Genomic DNA, 19,608 nt, shown 5'->3' on the forward strand with positions numbered 1-19,608 from the left:
CACAATATAGAAAACAGAACACAATTTATCTCATAGAACCCCTCAAAAAACTCAAATTGGTTCTACTAGGGGTAGAAGTGGGACTGAAAACAGAAGAGCTGCCTGAAAGTCAACTTAAAAAGAAGTCTGACCAGCTTCCCTTCCACATTCCATATAGCCACCCCCACGTATCTTTTGGAAAGCAGGCAAAGATCAAGAACAGTAGAGAGTACCACAGGGTTAAATCAAAGCTTATAGAGTAAAACTTGAAAACCACTTTCTCCACCCAGTAATCTTCTCCCGCTAAGCTTATACTCTCTGCAGGCGGCTAGCTATAGGATCCTTCTCTATGGAATCTGACCAGAACAAAGACTAAAGAGGCTGGTATTAGAGGTTCCCAAAACAAATCCATGGCAAGATTCCCCCATAGCAAAGACCACAAGTAAAAAGGTCCCATGTTCCTGCATAGTTCTCAAACAGCTATTTACTGACTTTTAAGTATCTGAAGAAATCTCTAATTTAAAATTGGAAACCAAGACAACAAATAGAAAAATCAATGTGGAAGGAAAAAAGAAAATGAGAAATGAAAACTTTGTATCTTCACGGATATAAGAGAACTTAAAACTCATGAAACAAGAATAGGATAGTAGAATAAGAATGTTCTTTTATAGAAAAAATATAACTTAAGAAATGCAAACCACAATCTGAATCTAAGGGCTAGAAAATAAAGCTGAGGACATTTCTTAGACAGTAAAAAACTTAAAAAGCAAGCTCCTGGAGGAGAGGTCCAAGATAGTGGTAGGAAAATCCTCCTCCCATGGACACACCCAAGCTACATATGATCATTTCCCTGTGAAAAAGATCTGAAAACTAAATGAACTGCTTCCCACAACAAAGGATAAAAGGACCATATCAAAACAGGTAGGAGAAGTAGAGACACAGTCTCCCAAAAAACACCCCACTCACGGCATGGCAACACATAACAAGAAGGGATCTCACCAGACAGATGCTTCTCCCAGAGGAGTAAAAGGTTGGTACCCCACATCAGGGACGCCACTCCTGGGATCTACACCAGAGAAATAAGCCCACAGAACACCTGGCTTGGAAAACCAAAAGGGCTAACATCCAGGGGGTCTAAAAGAGCTATAAGGAAACAGATTCCCCTCTTGAAGGGATTGTTTGTGGTCTTGCCCCAAGACCCAGCAAAGAAACAGTAGTCTGGACAGGCCCCTAGACTGTATGTATGTAAAGGAGACTCATTTGCTAATGTGGGGGCATTGGCTGGAAGGGCAGGGGACAGTTGAGATGCTCTTCAGAGACAGATGAGGATGGGAGATGCCACAGATGCACTCTCCACATGGCCTGCTAGCAGGGCTACCACCACCTTGCTGGTACAGCAGGGGTGAGCTTTTGTGGCACTTGCTGAGGCCAGGTGGAGAGTTGCAGTACTCCCCAACTCCCCAGCTGGAACATGGGAGTGTGAGCTGTCGGGGAAGTCTCCTATTCCCAACCTAAAGCCAGTATACAGACAAGGCACTCTCCACCTCTATTACAGAAGCCCATGGAAACATACACTCAAGACATTTTCCTGTTGTCTTTCTAAAGCTAGTGAATGTGCCCTGTTCTCTACACCCTCTAGCTGCCTTGCTCAAGCCAGCAGATGGACACAAACCACACCCCTTGATCACCTGGCCCTGAGCTCCACCAGCGTATAACAACTGTAAAGACCATTCTTGACAGGCCATCAATCCCAGGGCCCTGCATCAACAGCAGACTGAAACAATCCCAGTCTTCCTATAAAAAAGGCCTATTTACTTAGCCTACAGCTTTAGCCTCAGGAACAGGCTTCATGTTTCCCACACATCAAGAGGCTAAGGAAGCACTCCAAGGAACAAAAGCAGGAAAACATCATCCTTGCACACCCCCTTGGCCTCACTACAGCTGGATTAGACTGCCCAGGGAAGATCTTATACACTCATCTGGAACTCAGATTTTTGCAACTCACACCCAGGAGAAACCTCCAGATCTGGTCTAGAGACCAGCAGTGATTACAAATGTGACCCCACAGGACTAAATATATTTGCACACTTTCAAAGCTGTGGCCTGAAGGTCTGGCTTCTAATCAGACTGAAACTAGGTGCTAAATGAGTTTCCTCCCCTTGAATCATGGATAGGCCTTGGCAAGCCCTCAAAAAAGGCAGCATATCAATAATAAATCAGACAGTTGAGATAATCACAAAGGTTTGAAAGACAACCAAGAGCTAGGACAAGGCTGAACTAGAGATTCATCACCTATTCAAGGCCACTCTTTGAAGACTGAGAAAAGTACCTGCATTTCACCTAATACATAGAAAAAACAGAGCCAAGACAAATTAGGAAACAGAAGAAACAAAACAAACAAACAAAAAGACAAAACCTCAGAAAATGACATGGAGATAAGAACCTAATTTAAAAAATTCAAATTAATGGTCATAAAGATGCTCACTGAACTCAGGAGAAGAATGGATAAACACAGAACCTCAATAAAGAGATATAACACATAACAAAGTATGTTATTGACAGATCCAGCATGAATATTTTAAGGACAAAGCTGAACTGAATATCATTAACCAACTAAATATGACTGACATCTATAGAATGCTTCAACAACAGCAGAATATACAAGTTCACACAAAACATTCACCAAGATAGACCACATTCTGAGCCGTAAGATACCTTAAATTAAAAAGAATGCACTCTCAGACTCATAAATACATAGGTCAAAGTCTTTCGGGAAGTTCAAAAATATTTTGAAGTGAAAATTAAAACACAAATTATCAAAATTTATAGGATGCACCAAATGCAGTGCTTAGAGGAAAATTTACAGCACTGAATGTATATATTAGAAGATAGATCTAAAAATCAATAATCAAGGCTTCCACCATAGGAAATTAGGAAAAGAACTAAAACCAAAGGAAGTAAAAAATTAAAATTAAAACAGAAATCAATGAAGTTAAAAACAAAACCAAAATCAGCAGAGGAAAATAAAGTTGGTCTTTTTAAAATATCAATAAAATTGATAAGCCTCTGGCTAGGTTAAAAAAAAAAAAAACGACAAATTACTATTATCAGAATGGAAAGAAGACCATCAATTCTGATCGCATGGACATTAAAGAGGTAATAAAGGAATATTATAAACAATCTATATCCACAAATTTAATCACCTAGAAAAGTGGCCCAATTCCTTGAAAGACACAATCTGCCAAAACTCACACAAGAAGAAATAAACAATCTGAATAAGCCCATATCTAATATAAAAATTGAATCAATTAATAATCTTCCAAAACAGAGAACACCAGGACCAAATAGGTTCACTAGTGAATTCTATCAGATATATAAGGAAGAAATTATACCAATTCTCCACAATCTCTTCCAGAAAACAGAAATCATTTCTTCTGACTCATTATGAGGCTTTCATTAGAATAAATCAAGACCAGATGATGCTATTACAAAAAATACAGACTGATATCTCTCATGAACATAGACACAAAAATCCTCAACAAAGACTAGCAAATCAAACCTAACAGTGTATAAAAAGAATTATATACCACAACAAAATGGGATTTATTTTAGGTATGCAATGCTGAGTTCAATATTCAAAGATTAATATTATCCATCACAATCAATAAGATTAAAAAAACAAAACACTTATTGTGATATTATTTATGGAGGCAAAAATCCTAGATACAACCTGATATCCATTAATAGGGGAAAAGTTTGAAAATATTATGGTAAAGCCATATCAAAGTACTATGGAGCTATTAAAAACAGTGTTTCATTTTGTACTCATTTTGGAAGATGCTTATGGTTACACATAAGAAAACTGAATATTGTATATGATATTATTTTTATGAAAAGGAAACAAAAATTCTGTGATTATGAATATATGTTTGATAGATCATTATAAGTTCAGAGAAAGTCTAAAAGCATAACCAAAATGTTACCACTGGTAACAGCCAGGAGATAGAACTAAGCGAGGGTAGAGAAGGAAGACGGAAAAGTTAGCTTTTCCTTTGTGCACTTTGTGTGGTTTGACTTGAATCAATCGCGGGTGGCTTTAGAAGACTGAAAGAGTCCAAGAAGCAAAAACATCCCATCTAGAGTGAACCCTCCTATTCTCACTTTGAAGTTGCTCACATCAAGGCCTAATCTGCCTGCATTGCCCATAATTCTGGTTACTACTTCAACCTGAAATCATCTAATACATTGTTAGTGGCTGATCAGGAACCTAACTATCTAGAATAGTTATCCTGATTTTCATTATTAACATATTGCATGACATTTTGGAAACTTTTGAATCAGATCAAGAAAATGTGCTAAAAATTCCACAAACTTAAACTATAGACATATACCTTTTTTCTTCAGAAGAGTTCATATTTTCTCCATAAAGTAGTAAGGTAAGTCCTTCTTCTACAGATGCAATTCTTGCCAAAATATCAGCTACGTGAATTAAAGCTGTTTCAGAGCAATTTGGAGCAGTCTGTACATTAAAAAGATAACAAATCATATAATTTTATGACATGCTAACATTTCACAGACTAAAATTTAAGGGTGGTAGTGTAGTCTAACAAAGTTATATTACCACAATAAAAAGAAAGTTAATGACTGTTTGGCTATGAAGTACGTCTGAATTAAATGTGCCACTATATTACATTCACTTACCAGCACAGCTGATGAGGCAGATACATACAGACTTTTTATCCAAACCAGTTATTGTTTATTAAGACAGTTGAGAGCACTGCTGTTCTCATTACAGTTTTACATATAATTCTGTTTGACAAATGCAGTAGCTCCTCTAGATCCATTTTGCCCTTTACTCCCACTCACCAGTTCCTGAATATCCACCCTAATTTTATTATACACGATTTCTAACACACTGCCATCATTTCTAAGGAACACCATTCCTTTGTGCAATTGGCTGGGTCATGAATTATAGGTCTGAGTAAGGACAACCAATTCACGTGCTGACCAATAACCAATGATGTCATCTAATGGGGGGGTGAAACAATCATATTTCTTTACTTTTAATTTTAAGTGGGAATACTAAAAATATCCTTGCCAGCATATAGCAAATTAGTACAAGGCAATTACTAAAAACTAGAGTCATATTAATGCTGGAGCCCACCTAGAAGCCTAAGTCTTCTAAAGTTCCTGTTCTTTCTGGGGGCCTACTTATTTGTCTATACCTGCATAGCTGCCAATACACATATTCTCTATAAGAAATCTGAGTATCTATACTTTGAAATCAATACGGCCTAATAAATTCAGTGAGTTAGCTTTATAACTATGAGTCAGGCATATTCACCTGAATATTTCCTTATTATATTAGGCATTATGATACAGTCTATTACTTTCATATTAAATACCTTTCTTAAAACAACTTCTCTGCCTGGAATACTTTCCTTCTCTCATATATTTGCTTTTTTTAAACCTTTCTATTCCTCATCCAGTATTTTAATAGTCTGCCTTTCCTATTAGAATAGGTTCCTTCAGAAGAAAGTACAAGTCTTAATCTCTTCTATATTTCAAATACCTAGCGAAGCACCAATGATGCAGTAGTGGTTCAATGGGTGAGGCTTTAAGATTAAATACAGAATGTCTATTATGTGCCAGAAGGCTGTTTCTTACACTCAAGAATAATGCCAGCATAATTACAGAAATAGATAACATGGGAATATGGAGAAATAAACACCTAACTTTCCCAGGAAGAACTAGGACAAATTTTCAGAGAAAAAAAAAAACAAACAAACTATAGTCTGAAGAAAGGAATTTTTCACTTAGACCAAGACTTCCCAGGGTGAGGGAAAAGTATGCAAACATAGGGAAATATTATAACCTTGTCAAAAAATGCAAATAATCTGTTATAACTGAAATACATGGGAAAAAATAGGTAGGATACAACATGAAAGTTGATAAATTTCAGACTTTTTAACTAGACATTTATCTAGCAAGCAACAAGTAGGAAAGTATTGTGATGGCTTTAGTGACAATACAGAGGACAGGCCAGAAAGGTGAAAGACTGGGAAAAATAAGAAAATCATTTCAATATTCCAAGCAAGGAATTATCAGAGCTTAAATAAAATCAGAAGCAGTAGGGATTAAAAGACATACATGGATTTTAGAGACACATAAGAGAACAAGTCTATAGGGCTTAATTACAAATGGAATGAAGAAAATGAGGAAGAAGTCTAGATATACAGCAGTCCTACTCAGCACACGAGCAAGCTTGAAGAAGTGGAGCAAGAGAAAAAAAAAAAGGAAAGAAAAGAAAAGAAAGAAAGGGGGCGCCTGGGTGGCTCAGACGGTTAAGTGTAGCCTTCGGCTCGGGTCATGATCCCAGGGTCCTGGGATCAAGCCCCACATGGGGCTCCTTGCTGAGCAGGGAGCCTGCTTCTCCCTCTCCCTCTCCCTGCCGCTCCCCCTGCTTGTACTCTCTCTCTCTCTCTCTCTGTGTCAAATAAAAAATAAAAAAATCTTTAAAAAAAAGAAAAGAAAAGAAAGAAAATGAAAAAGAAAAAACTGACAAACCAAAAACTACTGTTTTGAAAATTGCATTTGATTTGCTCATGGAGTAACTCAAAAAGGTGTTTAGCAGGCATCTAAAGACAACTCTAGAGCTGAAGAGATCTAAACTTAGATGTTAACTATACATCTAATCTTCATGACTGGAGGGAATCACCTAGGAAAAACTCTCTTCTGAGAGAAAAGAGTGAACCAGGTCGTGACTCACTGAAGACAGCAGGGACCTGGTAGGGGAGCCCTCATAGGTGACAGGGAAAGAATGGTTAGAAAGGGAAGGCAAAGAATATATAGGAACTTAGGAAAGCCAGATAAACAATTTTAGAAGTTGTCTACTGTGTTAATAATCAGGTAGATAATAGTCTGAAAGTGGTCACTAGTTATAGGTGTAGGAAGTTACAAGCAACAGCAATCAATGATGTGATGGAGGTAAGATCAAAATGCAGTGTTTTGAAACATGACAGAATAGAGGGAGCCAGGAAACAATGGCAGTCTTCCATAATTAATTGTTAAGATCAGATATTAGGTGGTAGCTAAAGATGTGCATTGGATGATCAAGGGCTTCTCTCATCCCAACTATGAGACAGATTCAGGCATATTTACAGATAAAGGAAAGAAGCCACAAGAAGATAAAAAGTTAAAGATATATGAAAGCAAAGACAAACAACAGTTCTGAAACAAAATCCAAGAGCACATTTCTCAACTCTGGTATGAGGTTCATATTTCATACCACCATTGACATTATGGCATTTTATTACATTAAACTATATTAGGAATTCTATTGGTCCTTCTCTGCTTATCTTCCTAAGGCTAACCATAAAATCAAAATTACAGCCCCTTAATTTCCTAGAATTCCATACTTTGTACCACATTCACATAAATGCTTAATGTTTTCTGAATGAGCAACGAATAATGACTATATCATGGGATGAACAGTTGCCCAGCCCATTGAGGAGTGGGCACAGGAGATGAAAACAGTAAAAACACTACAAAACACAGACATGGAAAGGCAAAACCTTTAGCCTATTAAGATTTAAGTCATTCCCCCGAAGCTTAAGTCATAGAAATGGACAGATAGCAGTGTTAGTAGTGGTACCAACTCTGCCACCTGTTAAATGTCGGACCTCGAGCAATCCACTTCTTTCAGCCACAGTTGTAAGGATTCAATTACAAAATGCAAAGGAAGGGGCCATACAAACTGTAAAGACATATGAGCATCCCAGTTCTGAACATATGTGTAAGTTTTTTTTTTTTTTCTAAAAAACTAGTTCTTCACATAAAACAGAGCTGACTCTTCAGCAAAACAATGTAAAGGCTATAAAATTACTGTTAAAACAAATAATAAAATTCACAAGATTAGATTTGCCAAGACAAATACCTTAATAACCTCCCTCAATCCTTATACCTAAGCCTGACTAGAAAAGAAAATTATGTTATATGTATTTTCCCCCTACACTGTCAATAACAAATAAATCAACTGACTACATAAACTATGATTTAACATTAAATAAAAATCTAGGGTCAGCATAAAATACATTCATATGTGGAAAGATATTCTAATAAATATTTCAAATACGTCAAATTTAAAAATAAAGTCCCACTGAATATTCCCAATACCCAATTAAAAGACTCTCTTTAGTAAATACCAACCTTAGCTCCTTTCATTAAATTATGAATAGGCTGAAGAAGTGCCTCAATCACAGTGTTATTATATAAGCATTCGATTGCACATTCTTTTTGATCACAGAGTATCCGAAGAACTTCAGTCACCATACTTGCAGGAGAGTAATTATCTGATAAACAAGTACTTTTAGATATTAAAATTTTAAACATTAAGAACTTAATATATCTTATTTATGACTTAGCCATTGCTGTTCTAAAAAGATCAACATCAAAGTTAAATAGTTTAAAAAAAAAAAAAATCACACAACGCAATGCCCAAAGGATGAGGTACTGTCAAGTCATAACCTGAAACCTAAGGGGTGATCAATTAAGCTCAATATATCAAGTTAATTTTTCAAAAGTAAATGACAAATCTGAATGCTGAGAAACAACAGAAGATCATTCACTGTTTGACATTAAGTCACTGCTAACAGTGCAGATGTGATTTGAAGCAAATGTACAACTCTTCTCCTCCCAGCAAACACTTGTATTCACTTTTTCTTTTTTCTTAAAATATGTTTCTGGGGCACCTAGGTGGCTCAGTCAATTAGGCATCTGACTCTTGATTTCAGCTCAGGTCATGATCTCGGGATCACGAGACAGAGCCCCACTTCGGGCTCCAAGCTCAATGGTGAGTCTGCTTGAGATTCTCTCTCTCCCTCTCCCTGTGCCCCTCACCCCCCAGTCGCACAGGCACTCTCTCTCTCAAATAAATAAATAAATCTTTAAAAAGAAAAAAAATATATGTATTCAAGTGTCCAGCCTAGTAGAAAATGAAAGTAAAACAAAATGATGGCTAAAAGGGCAGAAAAGGTAAAACCTCCTTTAAGACTAACACACCACTACTCGTATCACCATAAAACTGGTGAAATGAATGAGGATTGTAAAAACTTTCTTTTAAAATATACACAGGAAAACACAAATACAAATAAATGTAACACAGGGAATAGTCACTAAAGTAAGTGTGATATTTTTGGTTTCATAAATCAATATATTTTCAGGTTATATTACCTAATATACTCACAAAATAGTGTTCTACAAGAATGTAAGGAACCAAAAGTTAGCAGCTTAGGTTGCAATACTAAATAATACTAAAGGTAACACCAAAATTCTTAATTTAGGTTACAATATTCTATACTCCATGAACACACTAAGACTTCAAGTCAATACTTGACAAAAAGAAAATGGAGAAGAAAAGTTTAGTGATTTTTTTCCAACCAGTTCCAGAACCTGTTTGCAATGAGAGATTCTACTGATGAGCATATGGCCATTCATTCATTCATCCATTCTTTTATCTATTTTTGAGTGCCTACTATGTGCCAGACACTGTGCTAGGCACTGTAACTAAGACACAAAAAAAATCAAAAAACAGGCCACTAGATGGTAAACCAAGACACTGGCAAATAATTATAAGAAGGAACATTTTTAACAAAGGAAGCACCGTATGTTATAGGAACATATCACAGGAGGACATAAGCTACATGTTTATACATAGAAATGCTGTAAAGGCAGAAAGAAATTTGAGAGCCATTGTTAAGACTAATAAGCTGTTATAATTACATAAATAAAACATACTGATTGATAGGTGCATATAGCATTAATATATGTGGCCCAAACTATCTTTTTTTCTTTGATTCACTTGAATTCTTCTCAGAATTTTGCCAGCATCTCTACAGTAATTTCCAGGTTTAGAACACTGTGAGCCTATAGATTATGGGAGTGTTTTGTTATTAAAGTGTTTTACTTTGTAAACTTTCATTGATAGTCAAAGGAAAAAGTGTAAGTTATCTTTTAAATGTAAATATTGTAAACCACTTTTTTATAAGCCAGTCAACATTTAGCCAGACTAAAAGTTATTATATTCAAAAACATGAAGTTTTTGCTTTTGCTTTATTCTTTCATAAGAGAAGATCTGAAGTTTTAGATGTGAGCTAAAACAAGCAGGCTGATCAAAACATCAGGCAAGTATAAAGCATAGAAAACAGCAAGAAAGAACACATTAGTACCTATCAATCAAATTTCCCTTAGTAGCATTTCTTAAGAACATCCTGATCTTAAGAACAACATTAAAATTCTCAGAAAAATCAATTCTACATAAAAAGGTAGAAAATTAGGAACATCTTAAAACATCAATGAATAAAATTAAATTTCATGGTTTACTTCCAGGACCAATGTAATTTGTTATGAATAATACTGCATCTTAGGAAACCTCTTTACCAAAACTAGGTCAGTCACTCAAAAAGTCTACACAATGGAATATTAAGTATTTTTAGATGTTTTCTATTACACTATTTAAAATAGAAGCAGAATTACCTAAATGTGCAGCTGATGTCATCTTTGGACAAGTCGGTGAGTAATAGATAAGTTGGGTAAACAGAACCAGAAGATCTGTAAGGGATACTAAATCTTTGAAAAGGAAAAAAGAAAAAGATTATTTTCTAGTATACACTTACAACTTAGAAAAATTTAACTGAGCTTCCCATCCTCCTAAGTTTTCAGAGACTGTGGTAAAATTAGGAGAAGGGAGCTGGAACCCCGGACAGAAGGCCCCAGGAAAACAAATTAGACATGGGAAGTTAAAAGGTGGCAAGGACAGTAACACAGCAGGTCCTATGTGCAGGTGCAGTTTTACCACTTATGGTGGACCCGTCACTTCATATAAACCTACAGCAGGAAGATCTTGGAATCTCATTAGAACCATGAGTTTTTTAGGAACGATAAAATTCAGCTTCATATGTTGTTCCAGCCAACTTATCTATATAGAACTGTAGAAAAGGTATCAAACTTTTTCGAGGAAATATTTTGGGCTCAGTGGCCAAACTGTTTCTGTTACAAATACTCAATTATGATGTTGTAAAGTAGCCATAGACAATTTGCAAATGGACAAGTACAGTGGTCTTCCAATAAGATTTTACATACACCAAAATTTTAATTTTATTCCACATGTCACAAAATAGTCATAATTTTTTCTAGTAATCAGCTCACAAGCCATACAAAACAGTACCAGATTTGGCCCATGGGCTGTAATTTACCAACCCCTGCTGCAGACTATTTTCATCAAGATTCTGGTGAAAATGCAGGTAATACTTAGAGGTAACTGTTGACTTACGCTAATATCGTAGAACAAAGCTCTCAAAACTGAGTTTTGAGATGACCTATGACATTCGTCAGGCCAAAAGGTCGATGTTAAAAGTCAACATAAAGTGCTAAATTACAGATGATAGACATATAAAATTCAGTTCAATACTTGCAGTAACATTACAAGCATTTATTAATCTTTCTATTTCTGTAAAGTTCAACAATATCCTATAAAATGGCAGCTCTTTTCTTGAAAGTCCATTCTCTAAGTGCTCATTATGCCTAGAATTACATGACCACAGGATATATCAGTACATAATACAGTTTTTGTTGAGGAGCTCACAACCAGCGTAACTGAGGAGAAAACCTTAAGTAAAACAACTAGGGAACGGTACAAAAGTATTCAAAATGAAGATACTCCATAATAGGATTGGCAAACTATAGCAATTATGGCCTAATTTTGTAAGGCTCGTAAGCTAAAAATGTTTTGTTTTGTTTTACACTTTTAAAGGTGTACATGGGGCACCTGGGTGGCTCAGTCAGTTAAGCATCTGCCTTCGGCTCAGGCCATGATCCAGGGATCCTGGGATCTAGCCCCGCATCGGGCTTCTTGCTCAGTGGGGAGCCTGCTTCTCTCTCTGCCTGTTGCTCCCCCTGCTTGTGTCCCTCTCTCCCCCTCTCTCTCTCTCTGACAAATAAATACATAAATAAATCTTTAAAAATAAATAAATAAATAAAGGTGTGTAAACTGTGTCAAGGGTCTCCCAAACCATACCCAGATTCAATGGTTCAGTAGGAGGACTCAACATACAGTTGTGCTCCCAGCTATGGTATTTCACAACAAAAGATACAAAGCAAAAGTGTATGAGGTGAAGTCCAGGTGCAAACGTCCAAGGGTCCTCTTCCAGTGGAGTCACACAAAATATACTTAATTCTTCCAGCAACAAGCTGTGACAACACACGTAAAATGTTGGCTACCAAGAAGCTCCTTAGAGATTCAGTGCCCAAGCTTTTTACTGGGGGCTGATGATGTAAGCACACTCTACTTAGCACATACCAGGATTCCAGACTCCCAGAAGGAAAGCAAGTATTCAGTATAAACTACATTGTGCGTACAGACAGTTTAGGTAGGCACAGTGAACCACTCTTATCGGTTCTGGGAAGAGTGAGAAATCCAAGTTCCCAGACGCCAGCTAGTGCAACCTTGCAAGCAGGCTTTCCTAAGGATAGCAGTCTCAGGCCTGCTGTGATAACTCTTTTGCACACATGAGCACATGAATACACAAATACACAGGATATGCAACAGAGACAGTATGTAGCCCACAAAACCAAAAATATTTACTATCAGACACATTACAGAAAAAGTTTGCTGGTCGCTAGACTATAGTCCTATATAGACTTAAAGTTTTAAAGGAGGCAAAAAAGTAATAGCATGTGCTGAAGTTTGATGGGGAGAACTTTAAAAATAGGACTTAGGGTAACATAGTAATGTATCAAATGGTACAGGGCTTTGCAGTTTATAAAACAGCGTTCTGAAACCACATCTCTAATCATCACAAAAACTGTGTGAGCTCAGTATCACTGATATTATTCCATCTTTGTAGATTAAAAAAACAAGCAATGGTTAAGTGAGTTGCCCAAAGGTCATAACCAGTTTATAAGGGAACTAGAATTTAAACAAGGTCTTATAGTTCTGAATCCAGATCTGGATCGTTCAGTATGTCTAGGATTTTGAAAGACAGGGAGAAATAAGGAAAGCATTAAAGGCTGGATGAATAGAAAAAACTAGAATGTAGGGGAAAAGCACATACTGATAAGAGCAAATGTAATACTTCAAGGTATACAAGCCATCAGTAGATTAAAAGGTATATCACTAAGTATCCTAGAAGAGACCATGCAAAATCTCCAAAGTTTAGTAATTCATAGCACATTAACCTTACCAAGCTGACATATTCATTTCTCCTAATTGTACTTACCTTTTCTATTCTTCAGCTTTATGGGAAATAGCCGTCTGCCTTGTGTATAGATCAATAACCTTCCTAAAAGGCACAGTGAGTGAATGAAATAAATATATTGTAATTCTTGTCCTGAGTAGTAGAAGGTTTTCTGTTTGTTCCCTTAAAAGAGAAGCAAACAAATATTTATTTTAATGCTATTATATTTTAGATAGTACCTATCTTCATTCCCTTCCAAACATTAAATAAGGTTGCAGTCTATAATGAAGACTCTGTTGGTGTTAAAAAAAAAAAAAAAAGTTAATTATCTTTCTTAAGATTCTATAACACCTAAATCTCTGAGGAAAAGCATTCATCACAAAATTTAAGCTCAGGGAAGTGTAAGATGCATACAGTATTCCTTCTAAATCAGCATAAGATTGTCAGAATTATCATTTGTTATCAAGAGGAACTTCAAGAATAAGTTAAGGGAGGAAGTCAATAGAAAATATTACTGTTTAATTCTACGAATTAAAAGTCAATACTATAAAAGATTGTATTTATAACCATGTTAGCAAATGAAATTAGAATCTGTAAAATATATACACCTAATACATATCATTCATCCATATATTCAAGATCTACTGAGTACCTGTTTGATATAAGACCATGAATTATTTGCTGGTGTCAAAAACCAGTAAGAAGCATGAAACTGGGCTTCCAATTTCATGGCAGTCTGGCATGACCAGAATTTGAGGGTCAGGGGCAGATAACAGAGGACTAAGCTACAAAAGGAATATGGATTTTATTATAGAGGTGATTGAAATGATATTAAAGTGTTATGAGCATGAAAGTAATCAAATATGCATGTAAAAAACTAACCCTGATGGTAGCATAAAAGGTAGATGGAAGAAGGTAAAGGTATGAAATCAGACTAAAAAAAAATCATGAGCAAAAGCATCAGCAACAAGAATGGAGAAGAGAAGACAGATAAATCTTGAAGAAAATTAAGTCAATAGGCCTTAGACATGGGGACTGTGAAAGAATAAGAAAATTCTCGAGTTCCTACCTCAACATCTGTATACATAGTGAATTTAAGTAATTCTAAAGGAGAAAGGAGGGAGAAACCACTCTAGATACAGAATAAAGTGATTTCAGTCTTTGATATTTTAATATTAAAGTGCCCATGGAGCACCCGGATAGATATTCTAAGTATGATAAGGGTATATGGATCTGGAATTCAGTAAAGTGGCAGACTTAAATATTTCAGAGTCACCATACCCATATATAGTTTTTGAAACCATGAAAGTAAATGGGCTCCCGCAGAGAGAACAGGTAGACTAAGGTGAGAAAAAAGGGCAACACCCTTGTGAATACACACATACAAAGAAAAGAGCCTTTCCAGTGAAATGAGGATTCCTCATGAGAATGAGGAATTCCAAGAAAGAATGGTACCAAGAAGAAGAAAGGGTCAACAGAGGCAAAGGCTATAAAATTAGGACAAGAAAGAGGGAAAATGGATAAAGGGAAGATATGGAGCACTAGAAATTGCCTCATTTCCATTGTTGAAAAGTGAACAGGAGGTAAAGAAATGGGCTCTGGGCGTATTTAGGATACTTAAAAGAGTATTCTCTGCAGGGAAGCTTCTCTGCAGGAGGTTTGGATAATGCAGGGCAAGTACCAACAGAAAGAGAGACACAGTAAGAAGTGAAGCAATGTCCCAGTTCTAAAACATGGAAACAAAACCCAAAGAACACCAGAGGGGAACAGAATCAAGAACAAAAAATCAATCTGGAAAAGAATACCTATTCAGTGCAGTCCAAAGAAAAGGGATATTGATAAGGGCTTATAAACATGCATTTGTATGCTCAGAAGCAGGACGTTTGGGGAATTCATATCTGCCAAGTTCTACTTTTCTTAGTGTAGCAGGATGCAAAGTCTCCTCTTGAAAGAAAAGTGAGCCAGGGTAAAGCAGGGCCCTTGATAAGACTGGTAAAAGCTTGCAATAGCTATTGTGGACACTGAAGAAAAAATACCTAAGAGGATGCAACACAGTTGCTATGGTTAGAAAAGCAGTATGCCCACTGAATGCATAACAAATGCTCTCTGCTCAATTTCCTGAAGACCAGAGAGGATGGAAGACTGAGTTGATCTAAAGACAAGAAACTGCAGACAGGAAACTCTGAAATGAAAGAGAAAGAGCAAGGATTTTGAAAGAAATGGCTAAAAAAAAAAAGCATGAAGCACCCCAGGTCTTCACTAGATAGGGAAGAGAGCAAAGCCATGATGTCCTAGTAGAATGGTAGGGGGAGGAAAAAAATCACTAGATACAACATTTTAATATCAAGAAATTTTAAAAATCCATAAATTTATAAATGAGGTAAGTTTATATAAACTTATCCTTTTCCTCCTCTTGAATAAATTCTGGCTTCTATACTTCCCCCTTTACTACAAAACACTAGCTTTTGAAACCCACTAATTACTGGTCTTTGACCATTTTTCTTCCTTGAATTAGATAAAGAATTTACCCAAGGATAAAAAAAAAATAAGATCTTCATATTCTCAGAGAACGTACTATTTGCTTAGAGAAGTGACAAAAGAGAAGGAAAAAAGATTAACAAAAGTGTATAGACATTGGTACGTAGCAGAATCTGACTATAAGAGAAGATCCACTTTACTTATTCCTGAGATTCAATAGAGTAATTAAGGCCAGATTATGAAACATCTAGGGTATTTTAGCTCAGAAAGAGGATAAGCAGACAGGAATCAAAGGGTGGGGTATCCAGTAATAAAACAGTATTTTACAGAAATGTTCTCCTCCTAAAACGCATAAAGGTCAATTAAATGACTAATATACCAGAGGAAAGAATGAACAGTATCTTATCTCAATATAACAGACTAGGACATATACTCTAGTATAAATTGAAGAACTGCATATGTAACAATCCATATGATAATGCATTAATTTCAAATGTACAGCTGTTATTAAAGTCATCATCATGCTGTGTCTTTTAAATTTGTGAAAATATTTTACATTAGCAGAAGTGATCTAATTTACCATGCTACTGACCATTAAAAACTAAGTTACTAAAAGGTATCATCTTTAAAAGTATGTAACAGAGGAAAACAATACTTACCACAATGCTTTGAATGACCCAAAATCTCATCGGCTTTCATGGCTTCACACAACTCAAAGTACTGAACACACTGCTGAACTGCTGTAGTTATCTAATAAAATAATAACTTATTAATTCTAGAAATTTACAGCCCCCAAGTTCAAGCAGTAAAAAAAAAAAAAAAAAGTTAATTAAGGTTCTAAAAATATGCTGGAAAAATTATTTAAGAAAAATATTTAAAATAATATTTTTCCAGGCCACTGAAGCTCAGCCTCCCCAATTATATTTTAACAATGGCATCATTCATACTTGTGGACCAACAATATTGCTATAATGTCAGTGTCAATGGACAAAAATAGATACATACTTCACACTTTACAGTGAAAGATGCAAAAATTCTGTGACCATGACTTTAAGAACTCTCTTGCCAATATCCCCAGTTCCCTTGCCTTAGAGTCTTTTCTTCCTATCTAGCCAGCAGAATATGAACTAGATCAGCTTTCTATTCCCTATGGAGAACTCCTTTATATATTCAGTAGATGCAAATATCAAAAGATGTGTGTGTGTGTATGTGTGTGTGTGTGTAAATTTTAAAGTATACGTGGCCCAACTTTTGAAAAGAAACATTGGGAAAAATGAATATAAACTCTATTCCTACTTTTCAGAATTGAAGATCAGATTTTGTGCATGTACAGTGGGAACTTTAAGACCATTCCATGCATTTGTCTTTTGCTTTGTTAGAGCTCCTTACATAAAGGCTTTAATCATGGCAGTGGGTTTGGCACGATGACCTGCTAAAGCATTTCTTCTAGCTTCTTTCTCCATAGTCTCATAGCATTTTCTGCAACTGAGGAATGTCTGCATTGTCCAGCAGAGTGGCCACTAGTTATATGTGGCTACTGAAAACTTGAAATGTAATTAGGGAAACTGAGGGAACTGGGTATTTTTAATTTTCCTTAATTATAATTTAAAACTAATACATGGTTAGTGGCTACTCTGTGCAATTCTATTACATTTATGACATTTATGAAATTTTAAGTAGGTAGCATTAGGCAACACAATTTATGTGCTTGCTGTCAATTTTTTTAAGATTTTATTTATTTATTTTATTTATTTATTTGAGAGAAAGAAAGCGTGTATACAAGCATGGGGAGGAGGGGCAGAGGGAGAAGCAAACTCCCTGCTGAGCAGGGAACCTAATATAGGGCTCCATTCCCAGGATCCTAGGATCATGACCTGAGCGGAAGGCAGATGCTAACTGAGTGAGCTACCCAGGCACCCCCGTGCTGTCTATTTTTAAGAACTGAGAAAGCTGAGAGCTTTATTTCCATAGCATTGTAAAGTCATGAACTAGTTGAAAAGCATTTTGGCTATCAGCATAAATATTTAACTTTTTATTTAAACAACTTCATTCTTTGCCCAATCTACCCTTAAGGGAATGACTTCTGAAATGGCTTTATGTAGTGTATTTCCTTTTTTTGCCCTCGCAAAGTCATTTAAAAAAAATATTGACAGCTAAAATTTAAGTTTTCTCTTGGTTTTTCACATACCCTGTTTTTTTAACTTCCCTCCCCTGCCCTTCCTCCATGTTAGGAGTTAGCAAGTAAGTGTACCTGAGTTGCCATCCATCCTCTATTATTATGAACTCACTCATATTTTGTAAGTTTAGGAAAGCTTTTTAAGAGAAAATAAGGTTTAAGTTGAAATCTCATGCAAGTTTGACCCATTATGTACAGGATGTATTTGATATAAAGTTCTTTATAATAAAGTAACTATTTTCAGACTAAAAACTGATTATAGTATAATTAACTCTTAAAAATTTGTTCCTTATTTAAAAAGTTAATCTATCAGAAACATTTGCAAAACTTCCACCCAGGCTCCTGTGATAGCAACAGTAAATTATTTGTATGACAGACCATGGGGAGGGCGAATCACTGGGGTTTCTCCCCCCTTCCTCTATTCTGACAGGATCAGTCTATATTCATATGGCAAAAATCTTCATTTAAAATAGGAATGGGAGGGAAATGAGATGTGGAAAGACTATTTCAATTCATTAAAAATTCTTAAACACTACTTTTTTAGGATTTATCTGAGAGAGAGAGAGAGATAAAAGGAAAGAGAGCAGCCCCGCAAGTAGGGGGAGGGGCAGAGGGAGAGAGTGAGAATCTCCAGCAGACTCCCGGCTGAGCCTGGAGCCTCCCTCTGTTGGAGAGCACGACCTGAGCCAAAATCAAGAGTCAGTCACTTAATGGACTGAGCCACTCAGGCACCCAAACACTTACTACTTCTACTAATAAATCCTCACTCTATTCTTCAACATTCCTCTCTTCTCCTTTCTGAAACTCAATGTTCTTGATTCTCAAACACAGAAAAATTATTGTTCTTTCATTTATGCTCTACTGCACTCAGAGAGTTCACAACTCTAGGAATATTTCACTTGCCCTTTTAAACTCAAGATTCTAACTACAGAAATAATACTTATTTCAAAGTCATATGAGAACTTTTAAAAATATTTTAATAAAGTTCACATTTTATGTTTGTCAATTGTTATTAGATTTGATTGCTTTTCAATTCCTTTCAATGCCTGTACATACTATTCTACCAATAGCAATAAATGTAGAAAATTTTGCTAATGTATTTTACAGTATTAGTTTATATTTGGTGTAACTTGAATTAATTTTGTAAATACAAAAGCATTTAACATTCTGCGTTTTTCATACAACCTTCAGTCAAAAGCTTGGGTATATTTTACAGAACTAACTCCCCTACAAATACCCAACCTGAATTAAGTTATAATACTTAAAAATAGGGCTTATCTCAAACTAGCTTGTTAAGCATCTCAATTTACTCTGTAATTATGGATTTCCTAATTGTTATCCTGACTATAATTTAAGTCTCTACTTATATCCTTTTATATTTCACAGAACGGTAGTTTTAAAAAGATCACATAAAAGGGGGATTGTTTCATCAACCAAGATTAATTATCACTCAACTTTGCACATTCAACTTATTACACTGTATATGTTTTTGTGATATTATTTCTCAAAATAAGGACAGAAATAGACTTACCAGAGATTTATATTTCTTTTCTAGAAGTCTTAGTACTGCAGTTCTGCTATAATATGCATGCTAAAATTAGGAGAAAATGATATTTAATATTCAAGCTATACCAAAGCCTATTTTTCCTGCATCATTTCCAATAACATAAATTACCAACAAGTTTTAAATTATTGTAATCAGTACAAAACAGGTTTTTCTATGTACGATGGATTATGAGCATA

The 19,608-nt window shown here is 35.7% G+C and overlaps 1 protein-coding gene across 7 annotated transcripts in view; it reads right to left on the reverse strand.

The window, feature by feature from the left end:
• Window positions 1–19,608, reverse strand: part of TBC1D32 (TBC1 domain family member 32) — a 208,581-nt gene that overhangs the window by 149,853 nt on the left and 39,120 nt on the right. For all 7 annotated transcript variants that reach the window (XM_034990457.1, XM_034990456.1, XM_034990455.1 and 4 more), the window contains 6 exons: window positions 19,397–19,456; window positions 16,349–16,439; window positions 13,254–13,394; window positions 10,513–10,605; window positions 8,188–8,330; window positions 4,371–4,498 (listed from right to left, as the gene is read on the reverse strand). In XM_034990457.1, coding sequence (XP_034846348.1) covers window positions 4,371–4,498; window positions 8,188–8,330; window positions 10,513–10,605; window positions 13,254–13,394; window positions 16,349–16,439; window positions 19,397–19,456 — 656 coding nt within the window. The remainder of the gene's footprint in view (window positions 1–4,370; window positions 4,499–8,187; window positions 8,331–10,512; window positions 10,606–13,253; window positions 13,395–16,348; window positions 16,440–19,396; window positions 19,457–19,608) is intronic.

The sequence above is a fragment of the Mirounga leonina genome, unplaced genomic scaffold (genome assembly GCF_011800145.1).
Source record: "Mirounga leonina isolate KUSES-001 unplaced genomic scaffold, KU_Mleo_1.0 Mir_53, whole genome shotgun sequence".
Classification (NCBI taxonomy): domain Eukaryota; kingdom Metazoa; phylum Chordata; class Mammalia; order Carnivora; family Phocidae; genus Mirounga; species Mirounga leonina.